Source organism: Dasypus novemcinctus, chromosome 5, assembly GCF_030445035.2.
Source record: "Dasypus novemcinctus isolate mDasNov1 chromosome 5, mDasNov1.1.hap2, whole genome shotgun sequence".
NCBI lineage: Eukaryota > Metazoa > Chordata > Mammalia > Cingulata > Dasypodidae > Dasypus > Dasypus novemcinctus.
The window spans coordinates 106913807-106928156 of NC_080677.1; the positions used below are offsets into that span (position 1 = coordinate 106913807).

General features: G+C 50.3%; 1 protein-coding gene across 1 annotated transcript; it reads left to right on the forward strand.

The window, feature by feature from the left end:
* Positions 1-713: 713 nt before the first annotated feature.
* LEP (leptin) lies at positions 714-3001 on the forward strand. Its single transcript, XM_004466467.1, has 2 exons — positions 714-857; positions 2642-3001. The coding sequence occupies exons 1-2, from the start codon at positions 714-716 to the stop codon at positions 2999-3001; spliced, it is 504 nt and encodes a 167-aa protein (XP_004466524.1).
* Positions 3002-14350: the final 11349 nt, after the last annotated feature.

Genomic DNA, 14350 nt, shown 5'->3' on the forward strand with positions numbered 1-14350 from the left:
TGTGTTGTTCACTATTATGTCCTTGGTGCCTGGCTTTGCGTCTGACATATTATTAGACCCTCAATAATTGTTGGTTGAATTCAGGCTGTTCCCAATGGGAGACAAAGGAAGTAATAAAGCAAATGATAAATGCTGTCATGGAGATACAAACAGGCTGCTGTGAGAGCACAATGGGAGGACAAGTAACATAATCTCTAATAATAGGGTACTAATAGAGTGCATTTCACAACACCTTTTAAAGCTCTTCCACCTGCATTATCTAATTTGGTCCTCATGAAAGCCTGGAGATTGGTATATCATGGGTAATGAAGGTGGGGGGGTTGCTGCTATGTGATATGACTGTCTTGCAGCTACTAAATGACTGGATTCAAACCAGACCTTTTCCCTGAAGCATGCAATAAAGTCCACATCATTACAATTTCCATTTGACATGCCCTGGCTTACCGCTCTGTGGTTTACAACACTTCACCATGGTTTCATTGATCAGGCCTTGCCTCTTCCCAAGGGAATGCATTTCATTAATACCTTTCTAGATAATGAATTATCTTTGACTTTGAGGAGAAGGTAGCCAGGGTAGAAAGCAAACCTCATTTTTTCCACATCTGGTAATACAGTTTATATCAGCACATGTGGGTATCTTCTGAGATACCAGTCTCTTGCAGTGTCTGATTCCTTCTGTTTTCAGGCCCGAGAAGTACGTCCTGGGAAGGAAAATGCACTGTGGACCCCTGTGCCAGCTCCTGTGGCTCTGGCCCTATCTCTCCTACATTCAAGCCGTGCCCATCCAAAAAGTCCAAGATGACACCAAAACCCTCATCAAGACAATCGTCACCAGGATCAATGATATTTCACATACGGTAGGAAAGGTCTGGGGGTGGGGTGGGGGAACTCGAGGATGTCCTACCTTGGATAATCCCAGCCCAGCGCTGGCTTCTGGTGGGACTGGAACCAGCTAGTTGAAGGAACACTTACTGAGCACCTTCTGAATGCCAGGCACATAATGGAAACTGGGGATTTGAGAGCTCTGGGTTCCTTACCTTCCTGATGGTTCTTTTGGCCCATCTACCTGCTGGTATCCAGGTGCGAATGATGTGAATTTTAAACCACCCTAAAAGCATATAGGTCTGCCAGGTATTTTCATTAAAAATCATGGTGATTTTCTGCCGTCATGAGGCCACACATGCTTATTTTCACTCCACCAAGGGGAACCCAGGCCTCTGAGGTTAGTTGAGGCACATCCAACCCCAAGTAAGGTCCACAAACAATTCTGCCTCTTCTCTTTCTCTCCCCTCTGTCCCCACGGCCCTCGCTTCCTTCTTCCCTGACTTTGTTTCCTTGAGTTATCCTGTTGAGGACCAAGGAGGCCGTGAAGGTTTTGCATCCCGTGGGCAGATGACCAAGCCAACAGCACCCCTTGGGCTCCTCCCATCTCTGGAAGGCGCTGTCATTAGGCCATTCTTCCCAGTGTTAGCTGAACTCTGGCCATGTGGCTCGTCCCCCCACCACTGCCTTTCAAGGCCACGTGGTCGAGCAGGGTCTGCCGTCTTTCACAAATCACCCTCTCTACATAGCAAACAGCTGTTGACACTCCTCTGGCTCTCTTCTCTGGGGTCAGCGGGCCTAGACCTGCAGCCCTTTCCCAAATGGGGTCTGCATTGAAACTGGGGAGACTGCACATGAATCTTCATGCCTCTGTTCAGTCTGTGAGATCTTGAGCTCATTTCTTAATGTCCTTAAGCTTTGGTTTTGTCTAGATAGTGGGGTTATAATACAGTCTTTGAAAGGTGGTTATGAGACTTAAATTAGATAAAAGAGGTAAAACACACACGCCCTTCACAGAGCTGGAGCAGAGTGTGCCCTCAGTAAAGTCTTGCAGGTTTTTTTTTTCTTTTTTGTGGCCCCTGGCCTTAAAAGTCTGCTTGGTCATCATGCATGAGGCAATCTGGAGACTTCCAGATGTTTTGGCCACTGTGGATGTCTACCAGTGGCGCTGGGCAGCCAAGGAGGGGGTAGGTGACAAGAAGCAGGGATGGCTCGCAGCTAGACAGGGTTTTGAGCATGTCAGAGAGAAGAACCCTTAAGTCTCCTTGCTTTTAGAGCAGGTCTTCAGCAAGGCTGCGCATGTATCGCAGCTTGTGCAGTGCAGGGACTCAGTCCTCAGGCAGGCAGGCAGGGGAGAGCCCCTCCTGGTAACCAGAGTTGTTGGAGCAGAGGAGTAAGATGGGGCATTCATTGGGGGACTACAGCCTTGATCCCTAAGGAGGTGGGACTGCATGGAGAACTGAGCAAATGGAACTGGACTGGGAGGGAGAAGTGTGCTGAGGGTGGATGGGAATGAGGATGGTTTGGGATTTGAGGGGGAGGACCTTGGGTGCCTTGGGGAATAGCAAGTAAAATGACTTGAGTAAGTTGGTCTAGGAGTGCAGCGAAGGGTGGTTGGGAAGGGCAGGAAGACAGGGATCCAGGAGACTGGCTGAGAAACTCGACAGTCACCTGGGCACAGCAAATAGGGGTCTGAAGGGGGAAAGGAGACCACCAAGAGAATGAACGTCCACCTTCTTGGAAAAGGAGAACGAATTTTGGAGAACTGCTCTCTCTCCTCCCTTGCTGAGCACTTGCTCTCCCTTTTCCTCCCGTACAGCAATTGGTCCCCTCCAAGCAGAGGGTCACTGGTTTGGACTTCATTCCTGGGCTACACCCTGTCCTGAGTTTGTCCAAGATGGACCAGACATTGGCAATCTACCAGCAGATCCTCACCAGTCTGTCTTCTAGAAGTGTGATCCAAATAGCCAATGACCTGGAGAACCTCCGGGACCTTCTCCACCTGCTGGCTTCATCAGAGAGTTGCCCCTTGCCCAGGGCTCGTGGCCTGGAGACCTTGGAGAGCCTGGGTGGTGTCCTGGAAGCCTCGCTCTACTCCACAGAAGTGGTGGCCCTGAGCCGGCTGCAGGGGTCCCTGCAGGACATGCTGCAGCAGCTCGACATCAGCCCCAGGTGCTGAAACCTTGCAGGCCCCTCTTCCCTCAAGCGGGGGGCGTGGGGAAGTCGAGGGAAGAAAGTCTGGCTCCCAGGTGTCTCCAGAAGAGAGCCTTGCGTGAACATCATTTATCTAGGACTCTAGTCCATTTCTCTCTCACTCCTCTAAGCCACCCTTCCAAAGGCATAAGACCCCAAGTATGTTGCTTGAAACCAAAGATATATATATACATGTTTCCATGCTCACCAGGAAGGGGGCCTGTTCAGCACACAGTGGATTGTATTCGTGATCATCAAGAGTTATCCTGTCCTTGCCCCGCTCACTGCGTGCTTTGGTGTGACCTGGAGTGATTCAGGAGCCTTTGGGTGATCAGAGCAAGGTTCCATCCGAGAATTCTGGGGAGCACCATGAATGCTAGATCCACACGACTGGAAATCCCAAGCAACACAAGTTGGATGTGCTTATTTATTATGCATTTTATTCTGGGTGGATCTGAAGCAAAGCATCAGCTTTTCCAGACTCTTTGGGGTCAATCCCATCAAAAGGCCTGACTAAGGCAAACCCATTTTGAGTGACTTGAGGGTTGGGATAGTCCAGCAAGAGCCAGCCGAGATGGCACTCGTGACTAGTTTACTGTGACTGACTTTAAATTAAAGTGTTTGCAATGGCATTGCCTCAAATGGGCCTCCAAGGGCCAGGTCATTTTAAAAAGAAGACGTTGAACTCTGTCAAATGTAATATGAAATTGCGTGCACCCAGGGGTTGAGAATGTGTTGGTGGGTGGAGGAAGGATCTGGAATGTGTTTTCTGAATGTTTGTGTGGCAGGTTCTCAGGAAAGGGTGAGGTCAGTGTCTCATCTTTGCAATTACTTAGGAGGTTGGGTTGCATGAAAATAGCAAAGGAGGTGACATTTCAGGGGAGCCGTGGGGTTTTGCAGGGCCTCCACGCAGGGAGCTGTGCTGAAGCAGAAGGTTGTTTTGGGGGCAGGGTGAGCCTGGCCGCCTCCTACTGCTAGTCTTTCCAATCAGGGAGTGAGGGTCCCACACTCAAGACAGTGCTCTCCCCAAAGCAGGGCTTGGTGTGGCCCCCTGAGAGGTCCAGGGTCGATCATACAGCAGTGTCCCTATTTGAGATTTGCATACCAAATTGGGGTTCTTGTCTGAGTAGATCACCCAAAGAAAGCCATTCCTTGTCCCACTCCCCCCAGTTCTGGAAGGATTTTTCTTCCAGTGGGAAGGCAAAGCACAGGAGGTCTGTAGGCTTTAGTGATGGTCCAGGACCCCGGGCCAGCCCCAGGATTGCTCCTCCCGCTGGGGTCACGTTCAGTGGAGATGATCAAGGAGGTTTGGGTTTTTCCACCATCCTGCTAGCATGGCATGGCTAGCAAACCACGGGCAACGGATCTTTCCAAGGAAATCTGAGTCAAAGCCGTCAACTTTAAGACTGAGCACGACTGCATGCTCAGCTCTGAATGGTGCTATGGGCTAGAGAAGCTCACAAAATAAATGTTAAAATTCAGTCCTGCCCTCAGGAACCTCCTTCCAAATGGCAAAAGCCCCCTCGCAGGTGTGCGCCCCCGTGGCATTTCACCCTGGCAACCGAAAGAGCTGAAGAGCACAGCCCTCCGCAGGGGGATGGCATGAACCTGGGGTGGCAGTGCCAAGGGGCCCACAGACCAAGCCTGCTTATACTCCTTAGCGTCTGTACTTTTCAGGGCCTGTTAGCGCCTGTTACTGTGTAGCCACATCTCTTTAGAGCAGTGTAATTGTGAATTTAAAGATAAGACTGGAGACCATGGGAGCCAGAGGCAGCAGAACGAGCTCAAGCCCAGGTCCTGGGCCCCCGCTCTCCCTACAGTGCCGGGTGTTGCTCTCTAGAGGCGCAGACTGGGTTGGAGCAGGGGAGACCAGGAGAGCTTTCTGGAGAAATTCTGGAGGTAGCTTTTGAAGGAAGTTGATGAGGCAAGGAGAGAGGAGGTGGTTTTGTTGGCAGCTTTGGTGTGTTGCGACGCAAAGGTGAAGGTGCAAGCTATGAGTTACGCAGAAAGAGATGAGAGGGGAAGGGGACATGTTAAACAGAAGGGCAAAGAAGTTTGATAATGAAAGAATGACGAGTTGGAAGTTCTAGAGTAGAGAATTGTGTGATAGATAGGACGACCTGCTCAGGCGAACGAGACCAGCCAGAAAGGCTGAGATGTTTTAAGCCTTTCTAGCACAAAAACCTGACACTATGGATCATTCCTGTAGAGTGAAACTTCCCAAATAAAAACGATTGTCTTTTTTTTATAACTGAAAAAAAAATTTTTTTTGTTAAAAAAGATCTAAATAAATTAACTTTGCCTCCTGCTCTTTGTTTCTGTTGCCTTTTGTGGAGAGGCTTCGGAAGAGCTGTTTGTGTGTAACAGGGCAAGGCTTGGCTCGTCTCCATCCATCGCTGGGGTCAGCTCCGCCCCGGGCTTGGCCACAGCCTGCCGCCAGTTATTCAGGCTAAAGGATTACCCCCAAAGCACAGAGCTGGCAAAATGAGCACATTCAGCACCAAAGTCACTTGAATTCTGCAAATCAACCGTCAGAAGTACCAAATTATTTCTTTTGAGGCAAGCAAACAATCAAAAAATATGCAGCCAATAACAGACCCGGTCAGGCACATAGGATTAAAAAATATGGAACTTTTCTCATTGCAGGCACAAATCTCTGCAGTACAGTTAGGACCTGACCGTTTAAACCCAAGTCTCGGGGAAGTGGGGTGTGTGGAGGGACCTGGAGAACTGGCTGGACAAAGCGATTTCAGGGACCCTCGACCAGGGTTGCAGGTTGCTCTGGAGATAAAATGAGATAATGACCCAGCACGGTGTCCCGCTCACAGTGGATTTACGAGAAACTTCCTTCCCTTCATATCACAATCAGCAACAGGCTTTAAATGCCAGTGGCCCTGGACCAAGGAACACGGGGATGTAAATTCCTCTTCAGTATAGACCGGACGGCCAGGTCCTTCCTGCAGACTTGCTTGAGTGGGGGGAGAAGGGGGCGCCGAGCTCCTGAAAGCGGGTGGTCGGGTGCAGCCAGGCAGCCCTCGTTGGTTACTTGGCGACTTGGCGAAGGGGCTGGCCTCCCTGCTAGTCCGAACTCCTTTAGCTTCCTGTGACAGATGCCAAAGAAAAACCAACTTAAACAAAAAAGGACGGTCCTGGCCCACCTCACTGCCCTGCTTTCCTCAGCTGTCTTCCTTCTCAGGCATCCTCTTCCTCTCCGTGGGGTGGTGAAGATGACCTCCAGCCTCCCCAGGTTTAGGGAGTTTCGATGCCAGCACAAATTTTAAGGGGGGCTCTTATTGGCCAGTCCTGGGTAACATGCTCCCACCTTGTTGCTGTGCATGGGACAGCCTCACGTAAAGCACCAGGGCTGAGATGCGGGAGCAAGAGTCCCATGGTAAGCTGCCCAGCCAAAAAAGTAAAACGTAAATAAAACAAGTAAAAATTTTAAAGATAAAACCTCTACTCCCCAAAACATCCCATGCTATCTGGAGTGCCATGAAGTTCACGACTTGGCTTGAGGAGACAGTGAGTCCCACCCTCACTGCTGGGCCCCCACCCCAGGCGAGCCTCATCCTGCCAGTCCTTGGAATCTGGTCCACCTCCCCTCACTGGGTCACCCTGCCCATTTGCTGTTCATTATGTGGCACAGAAATCGGTGCCCTTGCAGCCTCCAGCCACTGGCCCAGTATCAAGAATGCTTTCTGGTGTGGCCCAGAAGCTGCCTCTTCCCCTCTTGGCCATAGACCTTCCAGTATTGGAGAGCCCTGTTCCAGCCTCCCTTTGTACTTCCTAAGTGGTATCATTTCAGAGATAAGGAAACAGCGATTTGAAGAGACTAAGGAACCTGCTTAAGGTCACACTCCTAATGAGTGTCACAGTGGGGAAGCAAATCCAAGCTGCTGGCCCCAATACATATGGAATCTAAGCGCTTCCACTGGAGAGCTCCACATGCCCCAGCTGACGCCTGGCTGGGAGAAAACCTCCTGACCCCTACCTCAGCCCCCAAATCAAGTCGTGGATTCCATATAGAGACACAATCCTGAGGTACCAGGATCCCTGCCCCTTGCTGGATTGGAGCTCCCCGCCCCCCCCCCCCCCCCCCCCGCCCACACACACCTGCTCATTTGTTCCCCACCCTCGCTTCCCGTAAGCACGGGGGGGGGGGGGGGGGGGGGGGGGGGGGACATGGTGCCCTCAAGAGACCTGGGTCTAGAAGTCGGGGCGGCTGGGAGCACTGGGCAGGGCACCAGGGCAGAAACAAGATTCCACAGAGAATGGGGTGAGTAGAAGGGGTTAGGAGCAGGGGGCCGATGGAGGTGGGGAGGTGGTGGGCAAGTTCCTTTTCCCCAGCCAGCTGCATCTCCAGGGTGCCAGGGTCCCTTTCCAAGGCCTCTCCCTGCTTGACCATGGGGGTGGCTGTGCTCCACACTCTATGCCCACTGCCTCTTCTTTTGTCTGCTCCCCTTCCCCACAGCCACAGCTGGCCAGTGGGGCTGAAGGGGAGCCAGGGCTCTGGGCTAGCAGCTTTTCTCTTCTGACCGTCTTGAATGACTGCCTGGCCTTGGGTGACTGCGTTCACAGCTCTGAGCATTGAGTGCTTCGTGTGTGCCAAGGGTTGGATCTGCAGAGAATCTGCCCTTCCCCCACTCACCTCGCTTCAGCTTAACCTCTGGCCCCAACCCAGAGGGTGGTTAACCCTCAAGCAAGTCACTTAATTTCTCTTGCCCTCTGTTTGTCATCTGTGCAATGGGAGTAAAAATTACTACGTTCCTCATAGGTCTTTTTAAGATCAGGTGAGAAAATGTTATTAGCTCAATGACTGATGTACGGAAAGCACTCAAAGCATGTGGTTGTTCTTACTATTATTAATGTGTGAGGGAAGCAAAAGGATGTGACTTACTGTAGAGACACTTTCGATGGCCTCTACCCGCCTCTGAGTTCAGCCTGAGCTGCTCCCTGCTCTCCCCTCATCTCTACACTTGTCTGCCTCCGGGAGCCCTCTCAGCCCAAACTGGGCAGCCCAAAAGGGAGGCGGGGAGCAAAGGCACCAGGGAGCACTTCTCAGCCTGGGAGCGGGGGTCTGTGGATAAATGCCCCAGTCTGCCCCCCTCTGCAGTGGGATTGAGTCCTGCTTGCACACGATAGCCACCAGGTCAGGGAGCCACTCTTGGATGGTTTCTCCTCCTTCCCCGACTCACTCTCCCCTGCCCCTTCACTCCTGCTCCCCAGGATCACCTTCCTGATAAACCACGTGCACCAGAATCCTCGACTTGGCTCTCGTAGCATCTGAAGGAAGATATTTGCCCAGAAAATGGACATGGATTTGGGTGCGAGGGGAGCTGTGAGGCAGGGTGGGTGTGACGGGAGCTGCGAGGCAGGGTGGGTGCGACGGGAGCTGTGAGGCAGGGTGGGTGCGACGGGAGCTGCGAGGCAGGGTGGGTGCGACGGGAGCTGTGAGGCAGAGTTCCAGAAGGTGCAGGAGCCACAACCAAAGCTCAGAGGAAGACTGAGTCCCCAGGAATGAGCCCCAAGAGAGGGGCCCTTGGGAAGAGAGGAACCCCCGCAGAGAGCTTGAGACAAGAGAGGGGGCAAGGACAGGAAGAGGAATCCACTAAGATGGAAGACTCATAAGATGAAGAAAGAGGGAGGAGGAGAATGAAAAGAAGAGTACCCAAAGTTAACACCTTCTGATTACTGACAGGGAGAAAAGCTGTTCCCAATCAAAGTCTCCGTTATTGAATCGTTTCCCCATGAACTACCTTCTTAGAATAACGGGACCTAACAATGACAGTTCTTTCTTCCACTGGGCCCCCCACGTCCCCTGTTCCACCTGTCCACCAGCTCATGTAGGGGTTTCCCCTCCACCTCCCTGAGGCAGGGTCTTGTCACCCAGTGCCTGGCTCAGTGTCCAGCACAACACAGACCTTCCACTCTCGTTTGGTGACCAAAGAACTGACACTCTTGTATAACAAGCCTATTATTTACAAGTTTAACAAGTTCTGCAAAAAACCTGAAAACAGCACTATTAAGGAATTAAAATTTTTGTTAGAATTTGGCTCATTCATAATCCACTCAGCCAACCCCCTTTTATTTTTTTTTAGTTCAAAGATAGAGATCAAAGGCAACTGCAAAAGAACTTTGAAGCAATGAAGGAATCTGAATATGGACTCTGTTTTATAATATAATAGATGGTAAGGAATCTTGTTAATCTTATTAGGTGAGATGATGGCATGGTGGTTAATTAATTTTAAATGCTTCCTTATTTGCTAGAGATGCAAACTGGAGTATTTTAAAGTAAAATGTCCTGATGGTTGGGATTTACCTTAAAATACTTGAGAAAATAAAAGTGAAGGGCTGAACAGTATCCATGGAATGTTGATAATGGTTAAAGCCAGGTGACAGGTGCACGAGAGTTCCTTATCCTAGCCCCTCTACTTTGGGGTAAGCTTTTTTTGACAAGGTACATTTGCTGCCGCTGGCCCGCCCTCCATCCGCCATCCTGGGCATTGTGCAGCATTGGGAAGGAGGAGAAGGAGGGTGAAGGGAAGAGGAAGAAGGAGAATCTGATGTGGAGCCCAGCTGTATTTAACTTCGCATTTGAATTCACTGCCTGGCAGATGTCCCTGGGCCTTAGGGGGACAGCAGACTGTCAGTGTGGGTGTGAAACAGTGAGCAAAACAGAGCTTTAGCAAACCAAACAGGGAGAGAGTGGTGAGAGCCAGCTGCAAGATGCTGGAGAGGCAAGTGCTGAGACTCACAGGAGAAGACACAGGAGCAGCTGAGAGCCCCATCTCTCCAGCCTCAGGCTGCCCTGTGGAAGCCGACTCACCCCTGCCTCTCCCCAAAGGGAAATCATGGCGCCCCAGCTTTGCAGCCATCCCTCCACGTTAGATGCGCTGTATAGGGAGAGAAGCCCTCAGGCCACTTGTGAAGGCAAAGGGGGTTCCTGTCTCCTCCACCCTTTTAGTTATTGTAAACTGAGGCGCCTTATCCCTATGTCCCTATGTCCCAAACCTGGCCCCTGGTGTTTCTGAGACGTGCAGCCCTGTGCTGGCTCATCCATTTCTCGCTTGCTTCCTTCAGGCCCCTCCCGATGCCACCCCAGTCCCCAACACACACCCTGGAGATAAGCTTCAGGAAATGCAGAGAACTGGGCTGAGCTGAGGGTGCGGCAGGCCCAGGGGTGCACTGAGAAGGCAGCAGGGCTTCCTCCTGAGGGTTTGCCCTCAGCCAGCCAGCCAGGCCCCTGGGCACTGAGTGCGGCTGAACCAGCCATGGTTTTCCTCTCACAGTTGGCTTTTCTTCTCGGGCAGGCATCTCGAAGAGAGATCACAGAGCAGAAAACCAGCCCTGACTGCGCCCGTGATTCCTGGGCATACGTCCTCCTTCCAGCTCCTCTGCTCACCACACGTGGGGTAACTAGCAGCTGCAGGGTGAGCCAAAGGAAGCGGAGCCTGGGACAGCAGAGAAGGGGAAGACCGCACACGCTTCCTCAGTGGGGCGTGGACTCTGACCCCAAATCTGGAACTAGTCTTCACAGCCCTGCAATTATTGGGGGTTCAGGGAAATCATCCAGGAACTACCCTCCATACTTCATGGGGGAGGATTTATGATCCTTCCCACCCCGGGAGCATGGCCGTGTGTTTATTAGTCATCCCATCTGTTGGACAATGGAACTGAGACCCAGAGGCCACACAGGACTTGCCCAAAGACTCGTCTCTGAGACATAGAGCCTGGGCTTCCTGAATCGCAATATCCAGCTATCTTTTTCTTTACCCGTGCCATCCCTACCCCAAACACTCACATATAGATCTCCAAGCATCTTCTGTTTGTCACCCTACACCCACTCACCCCATCAGAAGAACAGTCAGAAAAGCACCTGCTGGCCATATCGCTGTCCTAATGTTGAGGACCCTGCGAGCTGGGTTGGCTGAACACAAGCACAATGTAAGTAGATGCCTGCACTTGAGTGTCACCAGGGTTTGCCCAAGTTCTGCAGACCTTCCCCATCAGTGTTGCCTGAAGCGCCCTCTATTTGCCACCCATCCTCCTGTTTCTCTTAGGTGAAGAGCTCTTTAAATCAGTCATCAATTACCTCTCCTCACCCATCTAACCTCCTTAACGGCCACTCATTTTCCTTGTATATTGGATTATTAATATTTACACACACACATGCACCCCACAAGAATGTAAGCTCTAGGCAAGCAGGGATTTTGTTCTTGGTCTGTTCTGTTTACTAATATATCCCCAGTGCCAAGGGCAGATTCTAGCACAGAATAGGTGTGAAACAAATATTTGTTGACTGATTCAGTGTCCAACTTCCAAGAGCCGAGGCCCTGGGTACACTTTGCATTTGGCCCATTGAGTTTAGGAAAAAGAAAAGAACCTTGAGGGGAGGTAGAATTCTGAGCAGTCTATACACTTAGATGATCACAAGCCAGAAGTGGCTGCTAAAGTCTTGTCACAGGGACAAGATTTGAGGGAGATTGGGTGCCAACAGGTAGACTCTAAAACAAGGCAAATTTGGGCTTAGTATCACAACTGGAGCTGCCCTGCAGTGGAAGCGCTGTGGGTGGATTGTTGCAGTTATGCTGTTCATGAGTCACGCCTTCTGGTATCTACCCCCCTAGGAAGTCTCCTCCCACACTGTCTCTTGGCTTGGCCATGTAACTTGCTTTCCCCAATGAGACAATGGAAAATAAGACACAAGCAGAGGCTGGAAAAGTAACTTGTACACAGAAGCTTGTCCTCTCTTGCCACTGGTAACCCTTCAGCCACCAAGTGAACAAGCTCAGGCTTGCCTCCTCAAGGTTGAGGGACCACATGGAGAGTGGACCAAGCTATCTTACCACATGAGTGAGGCCATCTGTGATGGGTAATTTCATGTGTCCACTTGGCACAGTTATACTGTCCAGTTCTTTCATCGAGCAAGCCCTGCCTTGATTGTTACTGTGAGGGTATTTCATGGATTTAAATCATTAGTCAGTTGATGGCATCCATGGCTGATAACATCTACAATCAACAAAGGAGACTGCCTTCAGCAATGAGAGGAGTCTCCTCCTCCAAACAGTTGAAGGCTTTACAGAGAGAACTGAAGATTTCAGCAGTCAGATCTAGAAGAGTTTCTATCTCCACTTCAGACAGCTTCTCCTGGGGAATTTATAATCACGTTCATCAGTGTTCCCGATTTGCAGCTTCTCCTGGGGAATTCAATGTCATCTCCCTCAGAGTTTCCACCTGCAGCCTGCCCTATGAAATTCAGACTTGTCAATCTCTACAGGAGTGAGGCAATTCCTATAATAAATCTCTTAATATTTACATATTATATCTATCTAAATCTATATCTATATCTAGCTAGCTATCCTGTGTGTTTCTCTGGAGAACCCTAATATGCCATCATAGACTATCCAGCCTCAGCCTATCTAGCCAAGACCAGAAGAAGCACCCAGTCAACCTACAGAATCACAAGAAATAATAAGTGATTGTTGTATGAAGTCGCTGAATTTAGGGGTATTTTGTTACACAGGACAAGCAAACTAATACAGGGCACCTTGGAAGGTAGCGAGTTCCACATCACTGGAGATGTTCAAGCGGAAGATGATGACCTCCAGTTAGGGATTGTATTGCCTAGGACTCTTATTTGCAAGTGACAGAAACCTCAGAAACCTGAAGTGAACTGGTTAAAACATACCAAAAGGAATTTATTGGCACAAATAATCGAAAAGTTCAGATGTGCATGTTCAGACTCAAACCATGTCAACAAGAATCCTTCTCTCAGCTCTGCTGCCTTCAATATTGGCTTCATCCTTAGGTGATGGCAAGGATGGACACCAGTAACTCCAGGCAGTATGGCAGCTCCTGAGGAATGAGAACTTCTTCTTCCGACTGCCCCTGGGCTGCTTGGATCGCATGCTTATTGCTGAACCAATCACAATGGCCAGAAGGATGCAGTACTCTGATTAGTTAGGTTTGAATTGCCCCACTTGGAATGAGAATGAGGCAGGAGACGTTTCCCAAAGGAAAAGAGGTTTCTTTTACCAAAAAGGCAGAAACAGCAGGTGACCCCTCCAAGAATGCACTGAGCTTCTCTTGCCTGGCCCCTCTGTATCCTGACAGCTTTCCAGAGCCTTGTTCTTTCTGAGAGAAAAAGAGAGGAAACTCAGCTTTGACTCTTTTCATCCTAGGAACCCACACCAGCTCTGGCTGCCTCTTAACTTCAACCACACACAACCAGTATTAAATAAAAAATAATTTTTGCCCCCAGGCTTAGAAAAGGGCAGACTAATTGTCCTTGGCTCTGAGAGCTGCTTCTGTTAAGAATGGGCCACATTTTTGTTATTGGTTATAATGGATTGGACCTTTATATTAAATCATCCAAATTGTCACTGCAGTCATTGTGGTTATTTTACTGGTCTCTCTCCTTTGTCTGGGGTCACTCTTTCTGTTGGGAAAATTGGTTCTTTTTTCTTTCCTCCCTTAATGGAACTCATGTTCCTGACACTTTATATTATAAGGGATGGCTGATCTGGCTACTTTACAATCAGAGGCACCTTACCATGGAAAAAAGAATTTCACATACATTATTGCATTTGGTTCCCACAACAACCAGGGTAGAGGACAGCAAATAGTGTCAAACTCATTTTCTATAGATATGGAAATAGACCCCAGAGAGGTTAAGTACCGGCTAACAGTCATATAATTATGTTGCCTTGGGTAGCAGGAAAATACTGGCAAGGAATAAGCAGGCATTTATTCAAGGCTTTATTTAACAAGATCAAGCTTTATTGCTGCAAAGCTACCGCAGGGTCACTTTCCCAGCTCCACTTCATGTTACTGCAAAACATGTACTACAGTAGCTTGGAAGGACCAAAACACAAGCACGGAGTCGCGGTGCCACCGAAGGCCGTGACAGAGCCCTGCCCGGCGTGCCTGCACTTGGGCTCACCCACGAGCAAATCCAAGAGGTGAAGAGCAGGCCTTGGCTCAGGGCAGGCACCTAGGGGCCCACACCTATGGCTCGACCCTGCTCTGGAGCTCCTCCACCCCTACCCAGCTGCTTCTCTCCTCCATGGGGCTGGTAACCTTGGGCGGGGTGGGGCTCTGGTCACAGAGAGGGCAGAGGCAAGTCTGGTAGGGCCGGGAGTGCTGGAGAAATCCCCTGTTCTCAGGCCTCATCTCAAGTCCTGAATGGAAACTACAGCTTGAAATGGCGGGGGGTTCCCTTCCAAGGACTCGCCTCTGCCCACCCATCACCTTGCCTTCCCTCTCTGTTCCTAGCCCCTGCACTGCAGGACCTGGACAGAGCGACAGCTAGCGGTCTGCCTTGGTTTTCTCACAA